This window comes from Trichophyton verrucosum (genome assembly GCF_000151505.1).
Source record: "Trichophyton verrucosum HKI 0517 chromosome Unknown contig01084_1.f1.exp, whole genome shotgun sequence".
In the NCBI taxonomy this organism is placed as follows: domain Eukaryota; kingdom Fungi; phylum Ascomycota; class Eurotiomycetes; order Onygenales; family Arthrodermataceae; genus Trichophyton; species Trichophyton verrucosum.
Window position 1 is genome coordinate 24031 of NW_003315170.1, and position 27391 is coordinate 51421.

The following is a 27391-nucleotide window of genomic DNA, read 5'->3' on the forward strand; positions in this document are numbered from 1 at the left end:
GAGACGTCGCACGCGGTCTGCCGAGCAAAAGAGACGCAGCTTGCATTCCAGCCATGAAAATAGTGAGAAGCCCGCCTGTAGGGGAGAAATGTGAATGCGAGGTCGTTTTCTTCCTGCTGCGAAAGTTCGATGTCGTTGCTTTTGCGTATCGATTGATGACTAAGCACATGCATTTGGAAAGGAGGTTGATATCCGAAGGCGAGGACGATAGCTATATTCTTGGAGACAGTGGGTATGTATGTATGTATGTATGTATGTGTATATAACTACGTAGCGGCAGGGCCTAATCTACATCTATCACACTGGTGTCCCCGGACTGTATCCTCCAGATCTTCCACCGGGCGTCTTCAATGACTTCTTGCTTGAGCCATCTACTCATCGAGATGGAAATGCCATCCTTGTCATGTCCAGCACCGTCGTCATTGCTGCTATACTTTGCACCGTCGATCCATGCAAAGAGCAGCCGTAGCTGCCAGAGCCGATCTCGAACCACCTCTTCACTCACTCCGTGGCAGGCTGCTGCAGAGATGAGGTTACGCATAGTCCGGTTGAGAACAAGCCTTGTATCGACAGCGGTAGGCCGCAGCCAGGATGGTGGACTAGTCCTGTTTCGCTTCTTTCCACAGGAGAGTAACTTCAGAGATTCATGGAATGGAATCTGCGGCAGCACAGCCATTCGCTCAGACATATCCAGCGACGAAAATGCCGGGAGATCGAATATAAAATCCCAGATGTGACGTGGTGGCATGCGAGCTTCGCCGGGGCCCTTCTCACTAGGCTGCAGCGAGGCATGTAGACTTGCAGGAGGCATTGCGTAGAAAGGTCGCGTGTTTCTTGGAATGGCTGCTGGTGGGGGAATGTCCTGGGCATCGCTCAGTCCAGCAATCGTGGTAGAGAAAACTGATCGCTCTGAATCATGATGGTTGGCTCGCCTTCGCAAGTAGATTGACTGGTCGCCATCCCGGAACTTATTCCTTAAGCTCTCATTGCTGGTAAAGTCCAGCGTGATGGTCCAGTGATCAGCACTGGCGATCTTTATTGAAGATACCTCGTCCAGCTCAGGGAGAAGGCACGGGGCGGTAGCTGTTTTCACCTCCCCCGTACTAAGCGTCAATGACACTGGAATCGTGACGGGCCGGCGCGTATCGATATCCCTAGGTATCAAACATCGAGGTTCAGCAGCCAGAACCCATAGATGACGGAATGCCTGGAGGTGGCAGTTGTTGTCGAGGACGCTGGTCGGGAAAATTGGGTATAACGAGCAGAGAAGGGAGGCAACAGCGATATTAGAGGTACCAAGGGTGTAGGTCCCTCCACCCAGGAAGAGCATACCCAGCGCCATATGAGTTGCCATATGGCTTCCGTAGTGAGTATCACCATCAACGCGTCCATGCAAAGAGCGTAGCCGGCGGAGCGTCACTAGATCACCGGATCCAGCCATAACTGCCGCAGCCGAGAGTGCAACGATATCTTGACAATTTCGTACGGAGTTCTGCGTTAATTTGGCGTCATAGTTCAACGCCGATATTCGGCAAATCCTTATGAACTGGTCAAGATGTGCAACAAGAAGGTCTCGTGCTTCTATGGAACCCGATCCTGCAAATCGAAGACCCAAAGCAAAGCAAAGCCCAGCGACAATATTAAAGTAAGGCATATCGTCGGTGGTAAGTCGTTTAATAGCAGACAAACGGTACTTGTGCCGGTAAAATGAGGGTAAGCTCTTCTGTATCCATTTCTGGCTGGCCTTGATGGAATCCCACATGATAAGATATCTTGCCAGTGTTCGAAGAAGGAAGATATCGGGGCGAACGTAGTCGAATTGGACTTCGGTATCCGGTATATCAATCTTCTGGGCCAAAGCTTTATCATTCGTCTTCATGAAAATTATTGCAATCGCAACTGTGGCTCCTGCTGCTGCTTTGTCGAGAATATGGACTAAATTAACCTCCTTCGTACCCACTGCCAATGCAAGCAATCTCTCCACGATTCGCATATCCTGGAGACCTTGAAGATCGCTTCCCTTTCCTAAGTTAACAAATCCTAATGCAAACCCGGCAGCAAGGCGGTACCCTTCATATCGCAAAGGTTCCTGGGAAACCGAAGTCTCTTCTTCTTCCATGTGTTCAATTTCGGAAAGCATCACTTCGCTCATGCGGCGATGTTGGGAATTGCAGTAGAGTAGCCCTATGCCCATTATGCCAGTAGTCTGTGTCAAGGGTGATAAATTGAGCTCAGCTGCGCCTGGCGGTAGCATTCGCGTGACATGAACAGAGAGTAGACGAGTGATCAGAGTATCCATTGTTCCTAGATAGGATACGGATAATCCCAAAAGTAGGCCAATAGAGGTCATGGTATGCTTAGGGGTCAAGTACTTGAAAGCTACCCATTTAGCAAGGGTTTTCAAATGTCCATTTAGCCCCAAAGCCAATAAAAACCCAGCATGTCTGTTAGTGAGCTCATTTGGTTTATTATAGAGTATCCACGAGGTGTCAATCCCCTTGGCGGATTTCGAGATTGCCAGCCCAGTGGAAACTCCGTTATGGAAAAAAGCCCAGCATGCCTTTTCTTCCACAAAAGCCGATCTATCGGCGCTGATTGTAACATTTGATGGCTTCATAACACATTGCAGTGAAAAAGACGGGATTGGTAACTTTTCTGTGAGCAGTGGTACACGCCCGTCGAAACAAAGCATAGCTCGCCCCGCAGGAATGGACAACGTCCTCAGGGTCACTAGCTGGACGAGCTCTTTTTGTGCTTCCAAAAGATCAGACTCAGACCAGTCGGGCTCGGGTGTGCATTCTGCAGTTGGAGCTTTCATCTGATTAAGAATCCTTGCAGCCTCAAAATAGCGTCTATCATCACGAAATATCAGTTTAGTTATCCAGTGGCGGTCAGCTTCTGCAGAAATCTCAAACGAATTGGTCGAGCTACTGTCAAGAACTGAATTTCCGATACTGCGGACATCTCTATGGGCATCATGGGGCTGGATGAACTGGGAGCGAGAAGCTGGGAGTTGTGGAGTCTCGCTAGATGTAGAAAGAAACAAGTCCTCTCTATCCACAAGCTCGAGTAGTGAGGAGCCCCAGGAAAGCGGGGGATCCCCCTGGCAGTTGAAAATGGCTTCGTGGAGGGGGGTGCTGATGCCGTCTGGAAGAGTGTCAATCAAAGAAGATGTGATTCCCCAGCGAAGTAATAGGGCCATTCGTTCAGGAGCAGATTGCTTATTTCTAACTTCGGAAAGGAACCCAGTAAGGGCCAAAGATCTAGGAGTTAAATTCACTGCTTGGTCCCATATCTTGCCACTTCCAGGCGCAATAGTCGAGCTAGATACGACGTCCATTAGCGTTAGGAAGGAAGAAGGGGTACGCTGAAGAGTATTCTCAACGAAGCTGAAGATAGACGGAGGTGTAAAGGGCTCCGGGGGCAGGTCCAGCCCGGTGATGCGAGTATCTTCGAACGTCCACGCGTCAATACTGGCAGTCTCTGTGCCGTAGTAGCTACCCTCTTTCCACGTCCAGGAATCCCAGCCTAACCATCCTCCTATCTGAGCAAGCACAGGAAGTAAGAGCCCCTTTTCAGAACGGGAGTTGTCGGTGTTAGCAACTGATAGTTTAAGCTCCTCACGAAGGAGGTGCATTCCAACTAGAATGGTACCAAGGGCCGTCCTTCGTGTACCTTGGTCTCGCGAAATAGCAATAGTAAGATAACCATCTCCACCAGTAGCAGCCTCACCCTGCGGTGACGAGAGAAAATCCCGGGCAAGCTGTGCGCACCGAGTGATATATGTATTCTTGTCATTTGGTTGGGTTTCTGCTTTGTGGTCGTCAATTGTCCGGTGACTTTGGGTCCTCTCCACTGAATTTTTAGTATGTTCTTCTCGTATCCAGTCCCAGGCTGTGGTTGACATCCATGATGCGCAAATACCAGCTGAACCTGATTCCTGGTCAACCATGCTGTGCCAATCTGTCAAGTCGATTGAGCTTCCAGTGCTGGATCGCATTAGGGCCCCTCTCTTTTTCTTCTTCGGCAGAACTTTAGGCTCCGTGGTAATATCGTCGATGAAGTAAACTGCCATTGAGAAGAGGATGACCACCAAAGCGGTCCACTCCAGGTTTTCTTCCCTCACATCCCTTGCACGAAGCCACCTGAGAGCTTGCCACCACCCGATATGGACTCCATCCCCAGCCCTTTCGGCATGCCGTAAAACATATCGACAAAGAGAGAGAATTCTTCTCACAAGAGAGTTAAACGGCTGAAGCTGGATCTGTATTCTGTGCTTTCTATTCTGTTCATCGGTGATATCTACCTTTCCGCCGGCAGTTGACTGGGTGAGACGACGCATATTCAGGGGCGTCTTGCAGAGCACCCGTCCAAGTCCTTCTTCACGGATATTTGACGGAGTTAACTCCATGGATATATTGGACGGCTCATATAGAACCAGACTATCCGGGAGTTCCACCCTCACCAGCGTGCTCCATGGGGCTTGGAGCGTTAGTTCACCTCTACCATCACTGGTAGAGGAGAGTACAAGCATTCGAGAAACGCCCCTGTCGGCCAATTTGCAGCAGTCTAGAACATTTGAACCGTGGCGAACATTTAGTGCGCGAACTTTGTATGTTGAGATATCATTATCCCCATTTTCATACTGACGAGCTTGAGAACCCAAATTCTGAGCGCTTAGGGTTACAACAATCAAGTCTTTTGAGTTTCGATTGAGGATGCAGACTGCCAGGGGTATTGATTCGGGATCCTTTAATGTAGATTCATCAGATGAAGCCAGAGTAAAAACTTCAAATGGACAGGTTTTCTGGCTGTATGGGAGCGCGTTGGTTGATATAATTCCTGAAGGCACACTCGCTATCTTCGAAAGGATAACTTCACGAGGGAGATTGGACACAGTTTCCTTGATTCCCATGCTTTCAAACCCGTCGAAATCACCTCCGTTATTTAAACTTTCCAGGAGTTTATCAACAGGCGCGTCAAGAAAACTGCTGCCATTGCTATAGACAGACGCAGTTCCTGGCGGAAGAGAACCTCTTCGGTTAAAGCTCTGACTAAGGCGAGGGCCAGTACCTCCAAATGACTCCCCCCTTCGGGACCCGCCGTGGAAGGAGGATTTGAGTTGGCTTCCGGCAAGATCAGAGAACGTTGACCTATCATTGTTTGCCATTAGGTCACTACGGGCAAGTAGAGAGCTAACTCTTCTTGACGCTTTAGACGTCACACCGACATCTTCAAACTCCTGTCCAAGGTGTGAAGCAAGATCTGCAGCTCCCTCCTGTTTACCTTCAAGATTGAGTTGCTGAGACGCGTTTCGCCCGTGGCCCGGCCCACCAAAACTTTCCCTAAAACTCGATGGCCCTGGGCCGACGGGTGTCGACGTACCGGTAGTAATATCAAAGTGGGAGCTTCGTCGTTTTGAACGAGTATTTGATGACTTTCTCCGCTGATTCTGGGAAGATATAGGGGATTCCCTGGGTCTATATTTTGCAACCCATATATTGTGCAACCCTGACTTCGGATTTAATGTAACTAGTAATATCAGAGGAGAGGCGCCTTTTGTGAGCACCCCCAAAGGTATTTCACTAGTAGGAGATACGTAAAGAAGCTCCTCAGTTTGGCTTAAGATGTCAGTTCGTTTGTGTAGTTCATCATCATCAAGAGGAGAGGAAGTGACTGCTACGAGTCCCATTTCTGAATGAGGGTCAAGGAGAGAGAATACTCGGGGTGCGGAGTCATCCTTTTCAGTCTTGAGAAGGAGTTTTGAAGGCTGAGACGGAGAAAGCGCTAGTAGGGACCGGTTTCCTGTTCCACCAGAGAGCCTGAACGATGCAGCAGAATGTCTCGACGTGGGATGCCTAGGTTGGGAAGAAACAAAGGAGTTCGGAGGAGCTGGTGGAACTGGCGCTTCATGTTTCTCAGGCAGTTTCCGTTGGAATAGTAGTCCGTTTGGAGTGGGCCATATCGAGTCAAGCTCAAACGGCAGTGGAACGACATGGCTGTCACCTGAAATGAAGAATATGTGAACTTGGGACTTTAGCACTACAACAAGTGCTCTAGAAGACTCCGTAGTATTTTCATTCTCAAGGGTCCCTAGTCCCGGCACACTGCTAGAATCCGTTTGGTCCTGGATAACCACCTTTTTGCGTATCTTTCCGTTTAGACGGCTTTGCTTGCTTGTGACAGAAGCAGCCGTATGTCCCTGGTCACCGGCCTGGGCCGCTGTGCTATTTTCTAACCCGGCCCCGGTCCTAGTCTGCTTTGCAGCGTTCGACTTGCCCGCCGGAAAATAGGTAAAAAGAGCTTCCACGATGCTCTCCCCTTCCACTTCAAAATTGAAGGACCTCTTAACAATCCCGCCGCGCGACCAGACAACACACTTGTCCGTGTAGAGAAGCTCTTCCTCTATTATCCCGCCATTCTCATTTTCTGAATTATAGCATCGCCAGGTATAGGTATCCTCAGGCGCATCGGCAGGCAGTATTGACTCTGCAACCAGGTATCCGAAAGCTGAAGGTTTGTGCAGGCCCAGAGACGTTATAGTAGCCATGCTTCTTAACCACGAAAAAATGGCTTTGAAGCCACCCTCAATTCTATACACATATCCGTACAGCGGAGATGCTTGTGTACAGAAGAGAGTGCGTTTTCTTGCTAGGATTTCAACCTTAGTGATGGTGGTGGTGGTGGTGATGGTGGAGGTTGTTGTTCGGCCAAGCGTCAACAAGCGCGCGTGTGCGATTTTGACGCGAGAGCTTCCAAACGCAGATTTTGTGGCGAACCTCCAAGCTTGCGACTGAACAAGAGAGACAACCGCAGTCGACCACACCCAGCAGACGGAGTAGCCAGTGTCGTTGCTTGAGAGACGAAGGCGCAGATCGTTCAGTCCTTTTTGAAGAATTGGGATGCTTTAGGGTGCATCTGAAGCTGTCACTAACTACTCCAACCTCGCGAGGATGGGCATCCAGTCAGACATGTCCAAAGGCGCCTTCGACCCTCTTGTTCGACCTCGCCCTGACGGCCTCCAGCTAAGGTACTCTCTCATTTGCATTCTGATTCCTGAATTAACATGTCTAACCGCTGCTTGTTTAGCTATCAATTCCCTCATCGTGTGTACGATTCGAAGGTTTATCCAATCCAGAGTCCCAACGGATCAACTGTGATAATATATGGGCATGACTTTGGCATAAGAATACTATGGCGAGGAGGCAAGAACTTTAAAAAGCAGAAGGCTCAGCAGGATGACGCGGAAGCGAAAGCCCCAGTCAATGGCGTCGATAACAATGACTCGATCATGATCATCGACTCAGACGACGAGGAACCTGCTCCTACACCCCAGCCAGAAATCGCGCTTCCAGAGTTCGAGGACGATGAAGAAGAAATCGACCCTTCGCGGCCGTTTGAGAACATCATTCAATACCTTGATGTCAAGCTAGATACGAAGGTTTTGGGTATTGCAGTACCCAGCATTCTGCCCGGGGCAGCACGCTTCCTCAGCTCGATATCGCCTATTCTATCAAACATGATAGTAGTCACCGCCGTTTGTAGTGACTCTTCGGTACGCATTGTCGCAGTCCCGCTTATACCTCCCCCTCCCGGCACTGTAGATGCCGAATTCTGGAAACCACAAATTATCAGCCTCGGAGAAGGCTCTGTCCAAGGGCCTCCTGCCACAGCCGCCATAACATCTACTCGCCAAACGCCGACAGACGAAGATGGAAATCGTCGGTCCCAAAGCCGAGGTCGCGCCATGCAAGATACTCCACCATCTGTCGGAAATTGGGAAATCCTTGTAGCCATCCATACATCTGATCTGTCAGGCAAACTTTCCATATACCGTATCCCCTTCAATGGAGAAATGGCACAGGGGAAGTTATATAGCCTCTCAACTGAGCCGCAGCTCCCTATTCGGCAACAATTCCTCAAGTCTCCGGCTAGCAGCATATCATTTTCTCCTTGCCAATACCCTTCAGAGCGCCATTCCCAACTACTCTTGTCGTTTACAAATGGCTCAGTTAAAGTTTATTCCTGTCTTTCTACGCCACAAGTATCCAACCTCGATAGGAAACGCTCTGGGACAAATGCAGAAACCGGCGACGCAACTGGGCGGTGGCTCGTTACTCTCTATACTGACTTCGACCAAGTGCCTGGAGAAGTTCCTCGCCGCAAAGGAATAGTCGATGCAAAATGGGCCCTTGGTGGGAAAGGTGTCTTTGTATTGCTCTCCAATGGGGAATGGGGAGTCTGGGACATTGACAGCTCTCAAGGCGACAATGCCCACCAAGGCAGATCAACAAGTTCACTCAGCTCTTTTGCGATAGCTGGACGCGTGGGGCCCTCAGAACGTACTGTACGATCTCAAGGCCATGCTGACACGTCCGAGTCTAAACTCGTTCAATTCGCTCCTTTAACTCCGTCTACACGTCGTATCCGAGAAGAGGCATTGTTCAAGGGCGTACCAAATTCAGCAACTCAACATGCAACTAGGGGCAGCATTTGCATAATTCCATCAAACCAAACCTGGGATCAACCTGCCGATGAATCAGTGCTCCTTTGGCATGGAACTCGTAATGCATACATCCCAAGCCTTGCTGGCCTCCGAAGAAACTACGGTAAGCAGGGGTTATTCGGCAACAACCAAGCTGGCCCAAAACCCACCTTGATTGAACACATCAATTTGCTCGGCGAGGTTCAAAAGGGAATACGATTCCTATCACTACCAACGCCTGCAAACCAATTCAATCTCACACCGATACCAACCATCCTCATTACCGCAGAGCGCAGACTCATCATTCTGGCCGAAAACATATTGGACTCGGCAGAAGCGAAGCAGAAGGCCCAGCAACAGGGCAATGCTCCTGTGGTCGAAGAAGATGACCAAACCATGCTGCAGCGAGGAGAGCTGGATATCACTGGCATGGGCCGCGTTTTGGCAGGTATGGCTGCTAGTAGTGAAGCATCATTTGGACGAGGCATGCAAACCAGCAGCTTGCTTTCTTAGCTCTCCACCAGCCAGGATCTAACTTTTGTTTTTGATACCATATGTTCCCCAATTCTTCAATAATGCTTGAAAGGGCTAAATGATTAGGACTACACTTTACGATAGAATTTCAGATCTTGAACGATATTCCCCAGATATTCCAACGTCTTCCGCATGCTTTGTTTGTGCTATTTTCTCCCCTGGATGTATCATATCCTTCGCGACGCAGGGTGGAGCACAAGGCGAGATTCAATGCCTTGAAATTCAACTATTTATTTCTTCGGGATGCAAATGGTGAATAAGCTCTGTATTCGACGCGATATATCAAACAAGCCAGCCCACTCCGTCTCTGCCTATTCCATTGATACTCGTTTATCATTTAAGCGGGTAGAGGCCGGGCTGGTTCTCATCACGTATAGCTTGAGGGTGGCAACTTTGCTTTTCCTCATGGCTTGGTGTTACTTCACGATAGACGGAACGAGGACAATTGGAAACTCTTCCATACTCCAATCCAGGCCCCTTGTGGCTATGCTATCGTGAAGGGTAACACCATGAGATACAGATCAGATCTTAGGAAACATTTCACTGTCGTAAATATATGCAACCAATAAGAAACAGCTTTTATGTCTTTTATGCATTTTATGTAATACATGAACCTTATTATTAACATCGGATAACAAATGCCAAGAAACTCTAACCAGAAACTCGGAAAAGTGGGTCAAACGTCGTCTTAGTCATCGATGTGGCTGAGTCGCGTGTTTGTTTTTTGGCTTTTGTTTGACTATCAAATTTGATTTACAGCGAGTGTTTGAGAGTTGAAGGAAACGAACACAGACCCGAACAACAAGTGTAGAGAGTAGTTTTTTTTTCTTCACCGTAACAAATTGCGAATGCAAAGAATAAAGAACAAATGACACGATCACAGGGATATCTATACTACCGAGGAAAGAAAAGCGATAAATGGTTGCACGGACGGGAACAAGCGAAAAGGGGAAAAGAGAGGTATCAAGCAATGTGTTGGTTGGGCTAGGTGAGCTTAGCTCGGAGCTATACTTAAGCTACCGAACACCTAGCCAGTCAGGATTCAAAGCAGATAGGTTGAAATAAAAGAAAAGAAAGCAGTTTGCGTGGACGGCGGGATGGATATCCTTGATTGCTTGCGTAGGAGACGAATGCAACAGAAGGAAAGGTACGATAAATATAACTGAACGAAAGAAAGGGCAGCCTGTAAAGCAATTGCAGTGCAATGTCGTAACACGGTATGGATACAGCTAAGTAAGTAGCCGTATAGATAGATGGTATTAGGAACAGAGAAGTGGGGGATGGGAGAAAAGGAGAAAATGGAATATACAGAAAGGTATAAATTTGTTGGAAGATAGGAGAGGCGACACGGAGAGAAAAATAGACAGAGGAAAACAAATGTGGTGTGTATACCCATGGATAGAAGAAAAAGGGAAAGACATGCTTGCTTTAAAGATTGCTAGACACGATGGAACGGAATGATAAAGATTGAACAAAAGAGAAGGGAAAGGGTGAAAAAAGGAATGAAATTAGCTGGGAAAAAAGGGGCTGTCTAATCCTTTGCGAGGTATGGCATGGTAAGTAAAAGTACAATTAAAACAAACAATCAAACAAAAAGGCAGGCCAGGTGAGTGGCAGAAGAAAAGGAGATCTATGAAGGTGGAGTTGGGGGCGGTCGTCGTTGAGGCATAGGAGGTCTATCAGGTGTAGGCGGTAACTCCTTATCTCTCTCGGAACTATTCCTTACAGCACGGATGGTTCCATTACTGTCGGTTGGGTTGCCCAAATGGGTATGTGGTTTATACTCGCCGTCACCGATCTTTGGGGAGGGAATTGGTGGAGGCGCAGATACCGGCGGCGGGCTAGCTGGTTCCCTTGCGGTGCGGAAACTGTGTCGTCTGGATTCCATGCTGGTCCACCGTTCTTCATCCGCAGGGGCGCCGTCTCCTTCTCCTCCTCTGCTCACGTTGCTTCGTCCACTCCGGCCCCCTGTGCTGCTATTCTCACCGACTTCTTCAACAACAGGTAACGTTGCAGCTGCACCGCCATTGTTGAAGTCTGCCGGGGTACTCACAGTCTTTAGAGTTCGGGATGGCTCCGGGTGTGCGGACTGTGATTTCTGAGCATCGGTGGATTTCTTTTCCGCAGATGAGGCGGCTTCGTCGGTTGTGTGGGTCTGGGCAGCTTCAGCTGTTTGCTTTTCGCGTTCTACCTGGTCTTTGGATTTGGTGATACTTGTGATGAACTCTAGGAAACGCTCTCCGTAGGCTTGGGGCGGGATAGGCGAGATTTGGGAGCTGTTGTGAGAAAGTCCCTTCCAGAAATGCTCTGCTTTCTTCACCATGCCATACTATTGAGCCGTGTGTTAGTATAGTTTACCAGTTTAATTTCAGCGGTGAGGCGCATGCAAAACTTACATGAGTTAAACAGTCAATAACACCAAGATAATATATCTCGTTACCAGGATCCCCGTTCTCGTTCGTTGCCCTAAATCCACCGTCATCTGAGTAGAAGACCAAGTTCTTCCGTTCATCCAGCACTTCGTCCGGCATCTTGGCAGTGGTATGTTCCATAGGAACTGGTTTCTCGCGTTTAATCATTTCTCTTAGCTCTCTTGCCTTGCGTGCATTTTCCAGTCTGGACGGTGTTCGCATAAGCAAGTTTGGTTGTTGTTCATCGGCCAAATCACCTCCAGGCTGGAAGATCTGGAGCGTCCGATCACGGAGTTTCTCCTCATTTCCCTTCTCCACATCATGGATTCCAATCAGGAGGGAATAATCCATAATCTTTAGCCGTTGAAGCAGGCTGACATCACGACGGAGCTGGGCAAGGAAGACCTCTCGCTTCTCCTTACCGCAATTTATATGGCGGTTTCTTCGTAGCCAATTGAGATCTTTCAGAGTGGCTCGGGGATTTGCTACTAGGTCTTCTTCCTTGAAATCTCGACCGATTGTTGATCCCTTCAAGTCATACATTTGATGGATGTCTCGATGGGGCGGGAAGAGGTTGTTCATGACAACAAAGTGGATCTTGCGGCCATATGCCATCTTGACACGGTGTAGGCCGTAGAACTGGGAGATGAGGGTATTAGGGTTGTTTTCGATGTGTGCGTAGTATTCACGGAGGATCCTGCGGAGAAGTTTGTGCTCGGCATGGTGGATAGTTTTGATGATGTATTTGTAGTCACGAGAGAAGTAGAAGAAGCTGCCACTTTTGCCTGGCGAGCCTAGTTCGGAGAGGATGTATTTGCTGGTGAGAGACATGAGGTAGTCTGCCGGGTCAAGCTGGAATTTGGCACGCAGCCGACGGAAGACCCAGGGTGCATAGTCTTTGAACTTGAAGTCATACTTGGCCGACGGGGTCAACTCGTTTCCAGTACTATCAACTGTTAGTTCGGTACACTCCTGAAGAAAATAGACGTATAAGTGTGTATACATACATATCAAAGGAAAACTTATGTTTGGCATCAAAGTCTGCATCTGTGAGGTCCCTGTCAAGCTTGGCGTTGGTTCTTGAAACGGTGAAACGGATACCTGTCAGCATGTTATACGCGGTCACCCAGTTGACGTGGTGCTGATCGACTTTTGTTCCGACGATGACGCGGTCATCATCTTCCTCCTCTCGCCGCTTTCGTTTGCTGGCCCGGCGCTGCTTGAACGCTTCCGTCCACCTTGCAGCACCTTCGTCGTGCAGGGCTTCGTCCAAGTGAGGTTCTGAATGATTTGAGCGTTGGGAAAGGCGAGGGATGGTGAACGAGCCACGGCGGAGGACAGAGGTAGGAGAAGAGACACGGTCGATGGGCAAGAGGGTGTCGTCAACGGCGATGGGAGTAGAGAGTTCACGGCTTGCTCGTGACGAGGAATGGCGTGGCACCTGGAGGGTGTGTCGGTGGATGAGACGGCCGCCCGGCGGGCTGGAGGGAAAAGTAGGTATTTCTGAGTGTGCGTTTGAAGATGCTTGAGGTGCGGGAGAGGAATGTCGATAGGTGATGGGCTGTGGCTCTGGAGCGAGGTTGTTGGTATCAAGAGTTGTAGGTTTGGGTGTAGGAGTTGTGGGTTTCGAAACTGAAGTGGTGGTGGTAGTAGTAGTAGTGGTCGTCGTAGTAGCAGTGGTAGGAATAGGCGGCGGTGGTCTTGTTGGAGCAGGTCCTGCGTCTTCGTGTTGGGACGAGGAGCTTGGGGGTGTCAGTTCCGCTGTGGATGGGTATCCGGTGTAATTGTGAAGCTGCGAGGCCTGGTAGTTCGTAGTAGTGCTAGGTTTCGAGCTAGGTCGGTACGGCAGTGCAGCACCATTGATAGTCCCCTGCTGGCCTTGAGCCTGGCCAGTCCCGTTCATCCAGCGTTCGTGTTCGTCGGCAAACGCTTCGTATGCTTCGTTGTGGGCGGATGCGCCATTGGTGGTGGTCGTGGGTGTTGTTGTTGTTGCGTTGTCCGCCATGGAGTTGCGAGAGGAGACGGCACGCCCGTTCCTCAGCGACGAGTCAACGCTCTCTGTACGGTCTCGCTCTCGATCTTGATCTCGCGAAGGAGAGATGGAAACCGTGGCTCCAGCCTTTGAATTTGGCCCCCTGGAGCGACTGTCAACAAAGAAATTCGCCGAAGCGGTGACTCCATCTCCGGTATCTCCGTTGTTGAAGTCTGGGTTCCACAGAAAGGCGTTTGCAGCAGCTTTCTCGTGCGGCTGTTTGGACGCAGGATGAGCAAACAGAGAGGACGCCTGCTTGGTTCCCGGGGTATGCTGGTTGTGCTGCTGCTGTTGATGGCTGTCTGGGGTGTCCGGCGAGGAGAGAGCCGGCATGGTTTGCGGGAAACTCGACCTCTGCGAGAGGGCTCGAGGCGAAGGAGGCTGCTCGATGACCAGATAATCGACTCTCCAGGATCCTTCGGCCTTTTCGTCTGCGCCGGCGAAGGCTAACATGTGTAGTGGGCGGTTTGAAGGTGCGCTTCCAGTGCGAGCAGGGCTGTCTCTCGACTGGGGAGGTTCTGGGGGGGGGAAGGGATGCGGTCAGACACAGCGAGCAGAGGCTCTCATGCCCATCGGCAGGCCGGGCGAGAGAAGGCAATATGTACGCCGCACGCAGGCAAAACGGAAGAGGCGCCGCGAGAGGGCGATGCAGTCGAGGCGAGGCGGCAGAGGGTCGATGACGGAGTTGACTTGACGGTTTACTGTGCGGTCTGGCTTAGCAAAGCAGGGAGTGAGAAGGACTCTGGGAGACTCACCGGCCGGACGAGCAGCTGCTGGCCGTCGACTCGTCGTCTCGTCTGGTCTTCCACCTTGCTTGCCGTCGTCTGGTCGGAGCAAAGCAGCTGGCGATGGAGATGGGCCGTTGAAGCTGGTTTCGTCGTCGTCGTCGGCGTCGTCGTCGTCGCTGGGGAGTGTCAGTTCGCTGGCGGCCGCCAAGCAAGAAACATAAAAAGTCGTTCTTTTTTTTTCTTCCCTTTCGCTGTCAAGCCACAAAAAGGAACCCTCCGGCAGCAAAGAAGAAAAACACTAACTAACTAACTACCAGAAACAGGGGGCCATCAAGTGAGCGCGAGATACGAGCAAGGCTAGGCCGCGCTGGCTGACGGGACACTGACACGCTGGCAGTCGGTTCAGTCGTACGTCGTCGTTGCTGGTCGTTGTCGTTGATTTGACCCTCGCTGCAGGATGGAACTAACTACGGGCTGATAGACGAAGAGCGAGTAAGACGAGACTGTGACAGTCACGGTGATGGTGATGGATGAAGAGAGACAGACGGATTCTACTCTGAAGGAGACTGCGAAATCTACCGAGTCTCCGGGCCAACACAGTTCAGCTGAGGATTGAACCTAAGATAGCCCAGCCAGCCAGACAGACAGACAGGCACAATAATATTATCAGGCTATTACTGCAGACATGGATGCCCGGTCATGGTCCACCCCTGGGCAATCCTCAGTCTCTCTGTCTTGCTCGCCTCGTGTTGGTGCGGAAGCGGGCCAAAAGTCAATGGCGCGTGGTAGGATTTAGCGTGGACAAGAGACTTAGCATCGCCTGCACTGCCACAACCTGGAGTCAAGATATAAAACTGTGATTTGGCTGTTAGGGCTCCCGGGTCAAAGGGGTGTGTTCCATTTAACTGTGGATAACTAGGAGATGAGATCATTGAGACACAGAGCTACATATGTTACAAGAGAGAGGGTACTCTTAGCTACTCCGATGCATGCATGGGAGAGCCCATTTCTGCATCCACTCCGAATTAACAACGTCCCGAATACTCGCCCTCTCGCCAGGGACATACCGAAGCATCGGCCCAATCATTTGGAGAAAGGCCTTCTTCTCCTCCTCGTCCGGATATTCCATTTTATATCGTCGTCGAGCCGCAGTGATGAACCAGTCATACCGGTCTTCCAGGCTATCTTTAGAATTCGGAAACTCAATACTCACACCGTCTTCGGTGAAGAACTCTGCCCGCTCCTCCCACTGGGACCACCAGGGCTCGGGGAACTTGCCTAGCGCGCTGGCCTGGTCCTGAAGAATACCGCCTCCCATACGCTGAAGAGGCCTCCCCCACCGAGAATGTCGAATACAGTGCATGCCAGAGTCCAGATTTCGCTAGGAAAGCACAGACTCTCTTCCTTTTTGTGTTCATCAATGGAGAACGCTTCTGGAGGGACGATGTGAGGGAGGGTGCGAGAAATCATCTGCCTCGTCTGGCTTGGATAGTAGCTGGAAGTAAAGTCCGATAGCATGATGGGCAGGTGAGAGTCCATAATCTTGTCAGATCGAACTGATAGCCGTATTGGCCAGTATACATGAGTAGGGACACCCACATCCAGTGGCTGACGGTCGACTCTGACAACAGGTTTCGTAATGGGTTCTCCAAACCGTTGATACAGCGTTGTAGCATCTGTTATCTGCCTGATATCCTCTGGAAGCCGTAGTAAAATGTTACCGCCGTGGATATCTACAGCGACTCAACAACGACATATGGCCATATAATAAGTTGGTAGCAATAACTAACCGCCATGCACAATCCCCCGATCATGCAAGGACTGGACAGTCAACACCAGTTCTGCAATGATGACTCGAGCAGTAGAAAGATACAACAGTTCATGAGCAGACATCACTTTCGACACTCTCAGACTGCATAATCCCGTCTCCATGACAAGGCATCGATGAGTTCCATTCGGGCCATGTTCGACAAAGACGTCTTGCAGCTGTCTGATCAAGGGCATATCACGAAGTTCAGCCATGATCTCCTCCTCTTGATCAGTCGAATCGGCCGTTTTTATCTTGACAGCAACTAATTTTTGCTTCACCTTGTCTAAAGCCAGCCAAACCGTTGAAGAGCCTCCGTGCCCTAGAAATTGGACAATGTTGTACCGCCCATGACACAGCTGGTCACCGATTTTCACTGGATGATAACCACCGGGACTGTACCTCTCCAGCCGTTCACAGCCCTCGATGTATTCGTATTTGGGAGTGTTGGAGGTAGCAGAATCTTCTTCCATCCTGAGCCCAGAGCTGCAAGTACGAAAGGCTCTCCATGATAGCTTATTCTGGCATAGGCAGCTGGGTCGAGTCAATGAAGGAGGTAATAGGAGTTGATATCTCCATCTACCTAGTAAAAGACGCGAGCTGGAAGAAAGCATCTAGCATATATCCGGTAGTAGTCTGCCGTATTCTATAGTGAAAGAGAGAGCTATAGAGAGATGTATTTACGACACTTAAAACGAGCTGACAGGGTGTATCTGTCCGGGATAACCCCAAGCCTGGGTCCCGAGCAAGGGGATTAAAAATAAACAATTAAACAAGATTAAAAGAATCGTAATATAAAAGGCAATGCGTGCTACTTGGAAGTACCCCGAAACATATAACTTCATCACGCGAGAACCACCAGTGCAGGTTCACTTTTTCTCGGCTTAGTCGACTTGATATGAGAACTCCAGCTAAATCCAATGCTGCCTCTGGCTCCGACATTATACATGGACAGAAATTCGGACCGGACCTGTCTGCCTCTCGTTTGCATACCTAATAAACCTGTCCTGTTGCTCTTTGCCAGCCTCGTGCATTCCGATATACAGTTTAAAACGTCTCAGGGTCACTCGTCATTGACCAGCCTTTAAGCTGCGTCATAATATACTCAGAACAGCCGTCGCTCTCTCGTCCATGAGTGAGATGCATAGTGTAGGGCTTGAGCTGGCCAGTTTTATAAGGACTAGTCAATGTTATCGTGTAGCCCCTAATATCAAAGGTCGCTTCATCTCTCAGATCCAGCCCTAAGAATGGACTTCTGTGTTAGGTAAGCGAGGCTAAAAATAATTTTAGTCAGCAATTAAACCTTAAATTTTCTCGGATCGGCCCGGGAAGAATGACTAATCGACTAAACTTAATTGACAGAGGCTGGACCTTTGGGGCTTCCGCTCTGTTGATGCTCACAATACGAGGTATGTATGTAAGTATCTACTGCTTCCTTCGCATCTGTTTCTGCCACGCCGGCAAGGCCCATTTGACTATGTACTCCGACTCCATAAGCTGCCTCGCCGTGGGTCTCTTGGCCGGTTCAAAAGTCATCATAGATCTCAACATATCCTCCAACGCCTTAAGCTCACCACCAGCAACATCCCATTGACAGCTTTCGGGAGTCTCACCGCGTCCCATGTCCCACATCCGCTGATGAAGACGGCGGAACGCAGGTGTGCCAATGCGTTGGAAGTTGCTAACCCAGGAACCGTCCTCATTGAAGAACTCAGAGCGACACTTCCAGGAGTTCCACCATCGTTCAGGCATCTGTTCGTAGCCAAGTGTATTCACCATCTCACCAATGATGTTGTCTGGATCCCATGCAAATGTTTCAAAAAGTGGCCTTTCACCCATGGCATCGTACAAGACTACACCCAGTGTCCATACATCTGCTGCAGTGCCGATGATGCTATCGTTGAAGAAGTCTTCTGGAGGAGCATAGAGAGCCGGGGTATGGAGTCTTGGAGATGTTGTTTTCGAAATAGCAAAAGAGGTCCCGTAATCTGAAATTAGAATCTCAGGATCTGTTATATCGTTCGAAGGCATATTCTGCTTCATAGGATAAACAACATGTAATGGTGCATGGGGGGTGCTAGGCCTTCCATCAAGCCGATGAGTAGGAACCTCGTATGGTTTACCATGTCGTTCGTACAATTCATCCGGACTCAGGTTATCAAATTCTGGGACACGTAGAAGAAAGTTGCCCAAATGGAGGTCTGCTAATTCAGTAGTTAATATACCTTGAATAGGTAAACCAAGCTAAGGAAAAGATACATACCCCCATGACATATATCATTCGCGTGTAAATAGTCCAGACCCATGACGAGCTGTGCCGCAATAGATCTCGCAGCATCTCGAGGAAACATGAGATTTGTACTGTTCTCCTTTGAGCTGGCTATGCTACACCCAGCTGGTTCGCCCACAAGACACTGATGATGCCCGTTAGGCCCATTAAATGAGAACTGGTCCAGCAAGGTTGGTATAAATCGCCTTCCCGGATGCTCCAGGCCGCTTTTTGACAATAGACGAAGAATCTTACTCTCGTTATCATCACTTTCCCTTGAAGCTGCTGCAACAAGAATCTTCAGTGAGACATAACGCTGGCGTTGTTGGTCACGAGCAAGCCAGATGGTGGAATAACCCCCGTATCCCAGCTTGTGGATTATCTTATAGCGGCCATCGCAAAGAGTGTCTCCGACAACAGTTGGATGGTATCCGCCAGGCCTGTATCCCTCCAAGTCCTCCACGTCTGACTGAGGGTGGTATATCCTTTCTTCAGCATCCAGGGGTTGTATTTCAGCCGTTGAATAGTTGGCAAGTTGAGGTCGGGTCAGTAGAGATTTATTCGGAAGCCTTGGATGATGATGTTGAAAGATAATGGACCGAAGAAACACAGATCGAAGAGGTGCAAATCCCCAACCGGCACTCATCATCCCATCAGCGAACCCACTGGCCTAACATATATATTGATATGGGGGTATAGAAGAAGCTGGTGGTGATATCGTGGAATCGTTAATTATAATGAGTAACTAGGCCTCCCTGGCTAGGAGAGCCATACATGAAATTTGCTTCAAGACAATAATATTATGAGGTGCATGGCGGCTTCTTACAGCCCAGAATAAATACTCACCGACCAATGAGATATTTGAATAACTATATCAACTTCACAGCCAGTTCCAATTCAATTCTAGTGGAAACAAATATACTGAACCACTAAAACACAGCCTGGGAACCAGTGATTTAGGTATCTACATCCAAAGGCAGGCTATACCAATCCTCCAAGCAATTTCTCCCTCGTCTTTCCGGCCAAATACTCCTAAACAACCCTGCATGGTCCCTATCAAGATCTTCAATCTCATCCTCACTTATACTAGACCAATGTTCAATGTCGATCTTCTTAACAACCACCTCATCATAACCCTCACCGCGAGTACACTTCCATGGCTTGTAGGTTGAATAGCGGAAAAAAGAGAAGTAAGATGCGTAACGCGGGTTCCCCGAACTAATATCCCGTGCGCTACCAGTGCGTACATAGACCGTGATGTCTTTGAATGCTGAATACCCACTAGTAAAAGGATTTTTGGCAATGATCTTGAATATGCTGACGGCCAGAGAAGCGTCAACAGCGCAATTTACCAGGCTTTGACGAATATACGCGTCGTCTACAATAGGGGCCCGTGTCAAATCATATGTCTCCGGGGAGTCTGGGTCCCTTGAATAGTTTATGGGATCAAGGTAGAGGTGTAGTAGTTCCAGCTTGGGTATTTTGGCCAAAGCCCGGTAATGCTCGACTTCATGCCGATCGCCCTGGGAGCGGCGGATGGATAGACGTAATTTTCGTAAATTGGGACAAGTAAGGCGGATATTGTCAATCATCTTGACAGACGCATGGAGCAAGATCTTGCGATTTGTAGAGTGCAAGAAAAGTTGTTGTAATGTTGGACCGTGGTACCGTAGGGCAGCATTATACACCGCTCTACCATACAAGTTGTTTAGCGTCAACCTCTTGAGGGGACGAAAGGCTGCTAGAACCGCAACGCCAGTTTGATCCCTGCGTTGCCGAACTTCAAAGGAGTCCGTGTCATCATCGTGGGTAGTTAGGTCGCAGGTAAGGGCCTCAAGGGATGTGAATATGCCTGCATTCGACACCAGCCATGCTATCCCATCATTCTGAATGTCACCCAGGAGCACCAGACAACGCAAGCGGGAGAAAAGTATGTATCTAGCCAGGGCCTCGAAGCAAGTCGCTGTCACGTTATCGTTCGAGATACCTAGCCAGTATAGACTTCTGGGTGGAATATCCGGCGCTGAAGCTCGTGGGATGTCTTGGATACATCCACCGCTGCATGGTGTAGGTTTGGCGAGGTAATCAGTTGACGATGGTATCTATTTATCCGCCCTCTATTGTCTTGCAGCACTTCAAGGGCAGGATGCAGAATAAGTAAACGGCATCGCGGATGTCTGTCGTGCAGGACATCCATCAAACCGGGCGGAGGCACATTCAACCTAAAGTACACCAGCTCATGTAGGGCCGGAAGCCGAGCGATAAACTCAGTCAGAGGTCTCCAGTTGAATTTCTCGTGCCAAAGCCATCGTTTATCTTCCTCTTCAAGCTCTGCCTGGCCTGCCCGGTCAAGTTTAGCGGCAGTAAGATCAGTCGAGCCAGCAGGATAGTAGAAAAAGTCGTCTAGGACGCCATTATCGGGGCAACAGTCGCAGTAACACCCGCAGACCCAGGACTCATTCTCAGCCCATGATTCAAAATCCGTCCAGCCACGGGGGTAGCAGGTACAGCTGATAGTGAGACGACGGATGTGTCTGCTTGCTCGCCTTGGGCTTTGATGTAGAATCTGGTCCCATCGGTGCAGCTCTTCGATCAGTTTCTTCCTCTCTGAGAGAACGAGATGGATGTGCTGGAAGATGCCTGGGTCAGAGACAGCGCAGCAGAGGCTGTTGACCAGGGAGAAATTGTGCAGACTGGCCGGTGATAGGTAGCTGCCGATAAGCTGGACTATCTCGTGCGGCAGATCTTGAAAGGAGGCCATTTGAAGTTGTCTTCGTGAGGTGAGTAAATAGTTAATATTAGTTACCTCCTGTTATGTCCAGATGTTGCTAATGTGTCCCGCCCAACGTCCAACATTAACTGGTATGCCCTGGTTGAATGTTGCATACGGGGCTAGAAGGGGCGGCGTACAATGTATCCCCGATGAACGCGTTGGTAGTGCAAGGATATCACCAGTAATGTCCCTGGTAAGCAGTGGCTTTCAGGCCCGTAGCCGACTTGACCTTTGGTGCATCCCTTCTGGCCTTTGCCCACTCTGCTTCCGTCATGACGTTCTTGGGCACGAAGCCGTAGTTTTTGAGGTAGAAATCGACTTTGGTTTCTTTGTTGCGGGTGAAGGAGTGCGTGAAGGCCTTGAGCTTGTCGATAGTAGAAGTAGAAGTAGATGTTGAGTTGGAGGTTGAAGTTGAAGTGATGGAGTTGGTCATTTTGGCTGTTGCGCAACTGATCTGACGGAGGAGTATAACTAGTTTGAATGTACGGAGTAGTTGATAGAGTCAGGAGAAGACGTCTATTTATAAAGGATATATACGAGATGGACATCAGCTGAGACGTTGACGCCGGATGCGCCAACGCTTGGGTCGTAAACGAGACGAGCGTACTTGACGACAGGAGAAATCGATTTCATATCCATACACACAAAAAGAGGCTGAACTACTTAACTGACTAGTTACTTACTCGGACGTTGAAGTAAAAAAAGAGAACAAAACATAGCCATAAACATTAACACGAAGAGCAAGAAACAAGTCGAAAAAAACAGCAGACACAAAACACGAAGACGAAAGAAAGGTAATGCAAGTTCCATCCATACCTGATCCCCCACCTCGAGACGCCGGTTCGTTTGTTGTTCCCTGGTGATGATGATGGAGGAAGTAGACGAGGAAAAAGGGGAACGATGAAGAGGGTATTTTGAAGTGTGCGTGTGCAAGAGACCATCCACCAGGGAGACAAACGATGAGAAAAAACGAATGAAAAAAAACGGACAAAAAAAAGGGGGCCCAATTCAACACACACGTATTACAAGTTCATGACGGAGATGGTGTTGGTTCCTCTTTTTTTTTATTTTTTTTTTTTTTGGCCTTGTTTAGCTGGAGGTAGTGGCAGCGGCTGCGGCCTTCTTGGGTGTTCCCTTTGTGGAGGAGGCGGCCTTTTTCTTTGTACCGGCGGCCTTCTTAGCACCGGCGGGCTTAGCAGATGACTTGGTCACTCTGCCGGACTTGGTCTTGCCTAGCACCTTAGGGACATCAACGACAGCGGGGGCCTATTACCACATGTTAGTTAATATTAACGAGAAAGACAGAGAATCAAAAGAGATAGAAAGACGTACGGAAGAAGTGGCCTTGCGCTGCTTGGTGGTGTTGGCCTTGGGCTTGGGGGTCTTGGGGGCAGCAGCCTTCTTGGTGGTAGCGGCGGCCTTCTTGGGCTTCTTCTCCTCCTTGTCGGCCTTATCGGCCTTGTCGGTCTTTGCAGCGGCCTTCTTGGTGGTGGTGGCCTTCTTGGTTGCTGTCTTAGCAGCGGGCTTAGCAGACTTCTATAATGGAGTGTTAGTATAATGAATGACACAATGCCCGGTAACATGGACCAACAACGTACCTTGGCAGCTGGCTTAGCAGTTGGTTTGGTCTCCTTCTTAGCGAGCTTCACTGGGCCGGAGGGACCTAGACGCGTGTTAACAACACCATAGTAGATAGTAGTAGATGATGAATTCATAGCAGTAGATGATGAACGGAAGTGGGAGACGTACCCTTTGGCTGGGTGAACTCTCCCTTCTCGACGGCAGCCTTGAGAGCGCGGTTGAACTGCGCATCGAAGGTGGCCTGGGAGGTGACGCTGATGGCGTTGTTGTTCTGGACGTACTTCTTCAGCGCTTGACGGCTGCATCGAGTTAGCATCACGACATCACCAGCGACGAGACGAGACGACGACAGCTTACCTGCTTCCATTGCGTTCTTTGAGCTGTAGAGGAATACGTTAACATCAATCACTCAATCACTTAATCATAAGGGTATCAACTATCTATCGCTGGCTGTGGTGTTGTGGTCTCATGTTGTTGTTGTCGTGACACGCACAAGCAACTCCCGACCGAACACCAACAACCGAGCGACAGGCCACCCAAAACCGGGACTGATCTACTCACGTTGATGATGGCATCCTTGATCATATCTATATCAAACGAGTCAGCAGGCGAACGCGATCACAGCGATATGTGTTTCAGCGACGAGCGACGAGCGCAAGTGCCGGATCACGCAGGGGGGTGTTGGTCGTCGGGCGTACCTTTGTATGAAGCGTGGGTGGCGGACTTGCCAGAGGCAGCTTTCTTAGCAGGCATGATGATCGATTACTTGAGTAGAAGTAAAGAAGAAGTAGAAGTAGAAGTAAAGTAGAGGAGAAGAAGAAGAGTAAGATGAGTCTTCAAGTCGAGTTATCGTCGAGTCGCGGTTGTTGTTGTTGTTGTTGTTGTTGTCGAAGAGAAGAAGAAGAAGAAGAGGAAGAGGAAGAGAGAGAGAAAAGGCTGGCGCTGGCGGGGCATGGGCGGCCTTCTTATAAAGGCGCGCCGGGACGGGCGAGTTGATCTTCCCGCATCACCCTTCTTCTCCTTATTATTACTATTAGTTATTATTCTAGTCTTGTCTGGTCGGCCCTCTTCTTCTTCTTCTTCTGCTGTTCTCATGTCGACGTTGTTGAGTGAGTCTCGTATCTAGATCATGCTGGCTGGCTGGACGCGCCTCTTCTTCTTCCTTCTCGTCGTCGCCGTCGTTCCCTTTGGCCTTCTTTTCGTCTTCTTTCTTCTTGTCTGTCCTGCGCAGGGGGGGAACTTCCAGGCAGTGATCCCTGATGCTAGAGACATCGTCAGAGGGAGAAGAGACATGAATTCGACTGAGAAGAGGCCGGAGAGTCATGCTGGAGTCTTCTTTTGCGTCCTCAGACACGTTAAAGGCTGCATCACCTCGTCGTCGTCGCTGGGCAGGCGAGTGTTCTAGCTATCTAGATCTAGATACTCCTGAGTCTGGGGATGTCTCTTCATCCACCACCACAACTTCGACTCTCTTCTTCTACGTAGATATCTAGGATTAAAGTAGCAGCATCTCTAGACCTCTGTATCTACTTCTACAGACATCAAAGTAGACTCTCGTCCGGCAGCGAGTCTTGTCTGGACAGCCATTAGGATCACGACCAACTGCAGCGATCTTCCTGCTTCTGCCGCGTGCTCTCTCCCTTCGTTCCATGGTTAGCCAGCGTCTAGCTCGACATTCATGCATCTCTCTCTTCTTCTTCTCTTCTACCATCTCTACTTCATCTACTATCTTCTACTATCTTCATCATCTTCATCATCTCTCGATCTTCTTCTCTTCGCGTTTTCTTCTTCGTCTTTGTTTTGGTGATCCTTGTCTTAGTCAGCAGGCTCGGCCTTCACCAAAAAACAAAACAACAAAAAAAAAGGTACTTCGAGACAAGAAGACGAGCTGGAAGAAGAGCTGATCTTGGTGTACAAAGAACAGATGAAGGGATAAAAGTTAGATGGTTGGATAGAGCAAGGGACGCTCTTCAAGATGGTACTACTTTCATCCCAATACATGCATGGAAAGAAGGATAATCAGAAGTCGTAGTGGGAGGAGTACATAGATGGGAGGTAGCCTAGTAGAGAACGCCAACGCCCGCAGATGCATCAACATCAACATACAAACAAACAACAACACCAGAAGATCATCATATATCAAAAAGGAGAAGAGAAGAAAAGAGAAGAAAAGACTATCCAGCGCCCCGAGGCTTCGCAGTCATCGCCCTCTTGGCCTTCGCGTCCTCCTTTTTCTTCTTCTTCGCCGCCTCGGCCTTCTCCTCTGCCTTTCGCTTCGCACTCGCCTTCTGCTCCTCCGTCTTAGCCACGGGCTTGAAGAACCCTTCCAGCCGCGACTGCTGGGCGCTCTTCAGGTTCTTCGTCAGCCGAGCAGCCCCGTTCCTCACCCGGTCCTCGCTAAAGCCCTTCTCCTCGACCAGGAACCGGACCAACCCTTCGACGTCTGGGGCAGACCACTTGAAGTCGCATTCGGGCGCGTCGGCAGGTCTCACGTCCGGGTTGAAGAAGAGCTCGCGGGCCTGGAGGTACGGCCAGTCGTCGGGGATGACGTATTTCTTCTTCGGGTCGGACTGGATGGCCTCGACGACTTTTTCGAGCGTGCCGTGGTCGCGGATCATCTTCAGCGCGGTGTTGGGGCCGACCTTGGGGATCGGGTCGAGATAGTCGCATCCAAGCAGAATACACAAATCGACGAACTACATCTTCATCAGTACGAACTCACAATATATATATAGTTTCAGTGAAGTATACCTGCGTCATGTCCATCCCTAAACCCTCGAGTACTTTATCCAGATGGATCTCCAGAATAGGTTCCTTCCGCTGCTCGCTAAAGGTCAAATGGCGCAGCAACACCGGCGCCGCAAAGCACAGCGTGTCCATGTCCTCCGACGCAGCGCCAAACACTTTCCCTGCCTTCGCCAGCACCGCACACTGCGCCTCTGCCTCCGTCGGCGCATCCAGGTACGGTATCCCCATCAGCCCCAGCAGCCGCTTACACTCTGCATTATGCTCCTTCGTGACCCGCACCGTCCGCCGCGAGAACTTCTCTACGTCTTCCGTGGTTCCGGTCTCCTTGGCCTCTTCAGCAGCCTCCTGGGCCTCGGCCTTGCGCATCGTTCGTTTCGCGAGTTCGCCGGACTTGAGTTTGGGAGGGGCCCCGTCGAACACGTACAGTGGTTTGATCCCGTTGTCGACCATGCGCAGTGTGCGGTAGAACATGCCCATCAGGTGCGAGGTGGTTTCGCCGGACTCGTTGGTGAGCTGTTGCCCGTCGGACCGCACGGCGATCAGGAAGCTGTATATGCTCATCGATCTGTAGACGTAAGCATGTCTTGTCTTTGCTTATTATATTAGGGTATCAAGACCTACGCATCCTATTACAGTCAGTATAGCTCTCTAAAGGTAAGGGCAGATGCACTCACGATGGCCACTTTGCGCCCGAACTGGTTCTTGATCTCGCCCGACTTGACGGCATCGGGGGCGTTTTCTGATATTATCTGGTACAGGTCTGCCTCATTAGTCTATTGCATTAACAAGACAGACTATATACTCACTCTTTATGCCCATCTTGACTGTCAATGCCGTATCTTTCTCTGTCTTCTCTTCTGTCTGCTTGTATGAAGATTAAAGCGAAAGCGCGTTGAGGCTTTTTGGACGCGATGCAATTTACCATAAAGGGTTAGCGTGTTTATTGGTAAGATATTAGTAAGATGTTCATTACATAATATATTAATAATCAAAGTTAATTCATTATCGATATTTCATTGATATATAATATTATTGATTGACATTGATATTGTTGATATTGATACTATTTATTGATATTGATTGAAGAAGTTGATTGATTTGGTTGAAGTCAAAGTCGAAGTCATAAGTCGTGTTGAAGAAGCCGAAAGTGCCGAGAAGCCGCAGTGATACCCCGCCCGTCGCTATTATATATTGAATCTAATCGTCGAAAGACTACCCGCAGTAGGCCTTGCGAGGGTCATTCGGGACCAAGCACCTGTTGGTGCAGCATTCGTCGTTGTGCTCGCAGTGAGACCCGTTCTTGAAGCACAGAGGAACACGCTTGAACATCTCGGGGGAAACGGCGGTCTCTGGAGCTGGAGCTGGAGCTGGAGCTGGGACTGGGGCTGGTTCTGGGGCTGGTGCGGGTGCGGGTGCCGCCAGGGCCGCGGACGAGAGGAAGAGAACGGCGAGCTTGTAGAGCTGCATCTTTGAGTGTTGATGTCGATATACTCGTAGACCGATGTAGAGAGACCGATTGAGAGATATTGCTGTTGTTGTCCGTGGTATCAATTGCGCAGTATCTCCATCTTTATATATCGAGACTTCAACCACCAACAGTCAACAGGTCAACAGTCAACAGTCAACACCGGCTAAGACCGTCGCAGCTTGTATTCTCTGTACTCCACGGCCATTGTCTTCTCCCTCTTGCGGTCGTGCGATTGTCCCTCTCTCTGTGCCAGTGCAGGCAGCCAGGGTATAGGCTGTCCAACCCAGCAGACCTCGTCCTGTGACGCCCCGGAAGACGCAGAGAGCAGCCAGTCTGCAGCGTGAGAGTCTGTCCGTCCGTCTGTCCGGCTCCTCCGAGCGTCCTGCTTAGCCGCTTAAATAATAATAACTAGTTGATAGTTAGCCGTGAGCGAAGCCGAAGAAGCTCCAGCTGGCGGTTTTGACACTAAAAGGGCGAAAAAGTGGAATTAAATCACGAAAAAATACAAAGAAGCGACTCTCATTTTTCTTCCGTCTCAGCCTCGCCTTTTCAGCC

General features: G+C 49.7%; 11 protein-coding genes across 11 annotated transcripts; 2 read left to right on the forward strand and 9 right to left on the reverse strand.

Moving 5' to 3' along the window:
- Window positions 1-283: 283 nt before the first annotated feature.
- On the reverse strand, window positions 284-6973 carry TRV_07666 (uncharacterized protein; the record flags this gene model as incomplete). The annotated part of the gene is made up of 2 exons (XM_003018275.1): window positions 284-6905; window positions 6936-6973. The coding sequence occupies 2 exons, from the start codon at window positions 6971-6973 to the stop codon at window positions 284-286; spliced, it is 6660 nt and encodes a 2219-aa protein (XP_003018321.1).
- A 93-nt stretch (window positions 6974-7066) lies between these two features.
- On the forward strand, window positions 7067-8998 carry TRV_07667 (uncharacterized protein; the record flags this gene model as incomplete). The annotated part of the gene is made up of 1 exon (XM_003018276.1): window positions 7067-8998. The coding sequence occupies one exon, from the start codon at window positions 7067-7069 to the stop codon at window positions 8996-8998; it is 1932 nt and encodes a 643-aa protein (XP_003018322.1).
- A 1651-nt stretch (window positions 8999-10649) lies between these two features.
- TRV_07668 (uncharacterized protein) lies at window positions 10650-13915 on the reverse strand (the record flags this gene model as incomplete). The annotated part of the gene is made up of 3 exons (XM_003018277.1): window positions 10650-11348; window positions 11416-12376; window positions 12438-13915. 3 exons carry the CDS (start codon window positions 13913-13915, stop codon window positions 10650-10652), a joined length of 3138 nt encoding a protein of 1045 aa, XP_003018323.1.
- A 1248-nt stretch (window positions 13916-15163) lies between these two features.
- Window positions 15164-16470, reverse strand: TRV_07669 (uncharacterized protein; the record flags this gene model as incomplete). Its single annotated transcript, XM_003018278.1, has 3 exons — window positions 15164-15487; window positions 15511-15923; window positions 15981-16470. The coding sequence occupies 3 exons, from the start codon at window positions 16468-16470 to the stop codon at window positions 15164-15166; spliced, it is 1227 nt and encodes a 408-aa protein (XP_003018324.1).
- A 952-nt stretch (window positions 16471-17422) lies between these two features.
- TRV_07670 (uncharacterized protein) lies at window positions 17423-18915 on the reverse strand (the record flags this gene model as incomplete). The annotated part of the gene is made up of 3 exons (XM_003018279.1): window positions 17423-18201; window positions 18261-18377; window positions 18522-18915. The coding sequence occupies 3 exons, from the start codon at window positions 18913-18915 to the stop codon at window positions 17423-17425; spliced, it is 1290 nt and encodes a 429-aa protein (XP_003018325.1).
- A 307-nt stretch (window positions 18916-19222) lies between these two features.
- On the reverse strand, window positions 19223-21027 carry TRV_07671 (uncharacterized protein; the record flags this gene model as incomplete). Its single annotated transcript, XM_003018280.1, has 2 exons — window positions 19223-20368; window positions 20482-21027. 2 exons carry the CDS (start codon window positions 21025-21027, stop codon window positions 19223-19225), a joined length of 1692 nt encoding a protein of 563 aa, XP_003018326.1.
- A 187-nt stretch (window positions 21028-21214) lies between these two features.
- On the reverse strand, window positions 21215-21472 carry TRV_07672 (uncharacterized protein; the record flags this gene model as incomplete). Its single annotated transcript, XM_003018281.1, has 1 exon — window positions 21215-21472. One exon carries the CDS (start codon window positions 21470-21472, stop codon window positions 21215-21217), a length of 258 nt encoding a protein of 85 aa, XP_003018327.1.
- A 656-nt stretch (window positions 21473-22128) lies between these two features.
- On the reverse strand, window positions 22129-23373 carry TRV_07673 (uncharacterized protein; the record flags this gene model as incomplete). The annotated part of the gene is made up of 6 exons (XM_003018282.1): window positions 22129-22305; window positions 22372-22575; window positions 22638-22702; window positions 22789-22993; window positions 23182-23207; window positions 23319-23373. The coding sequence occupies 6 exons, from the start codon at window positions 23371-23373 to the stop codon at window positions 22129-22131; spliced, it is 732 nt and encodes a 243-aa protein (XP_003018328.1).
- A 93-nt stretch (window positions 23374-23466) lies between these two features.
- On the reverse strand, window positions 23467-24207 carry TRV_07674 (uncharacterized protein; the record flags this gene model as incomplete). The annotated part of the gene is made up of 3 exons (XM_003018283.1): window positions 23467-23742; window positions 23771-24025; window positions 24151-24207. The coding sequence occupies 3 exons, from the start codon at window positions 24205-24207 to the stop codon at window positions 23467-23469; spliced, it is 588 nt and encodes a 195-aa protein (XP_003018329.1).
- A 62-nt stretch (window positions 24208-24269) lies between these two features.
- Window positions 24270-24524, forward strand: TRV_07675 (uncharacterized protein; the record flags this gene model as incomplete). Its single annotated transcript, XM_003018284.1, has 1 exon — window positions 24270-24524. One exon carries the CDS (start codon window positions 24270-24272, stop codon window positions 24522-24524), a length of 255 nt encoding a protein of 84 aa, XP_003018330.1.
- A 270-nt stretch (window positions 24525-24794) lies between these two features.
- Window positions 24795-26141, reverse strand: TRV_07676 (uncharacterized protein; the record flags this gene model as incomplete). The annotated part of the gene is made up of 3 exons (XM_003018285.1): window positions 24795-25316; window positions 25372-25881; window positions 26043-26141. Coding segments are annotated over 3 exons (1131 nt in total), but the record flags the coding sequence as incomplete, so codon positions are not given.
- Window positions 26142-27391: the final 1250 nt, after the last annotated feature.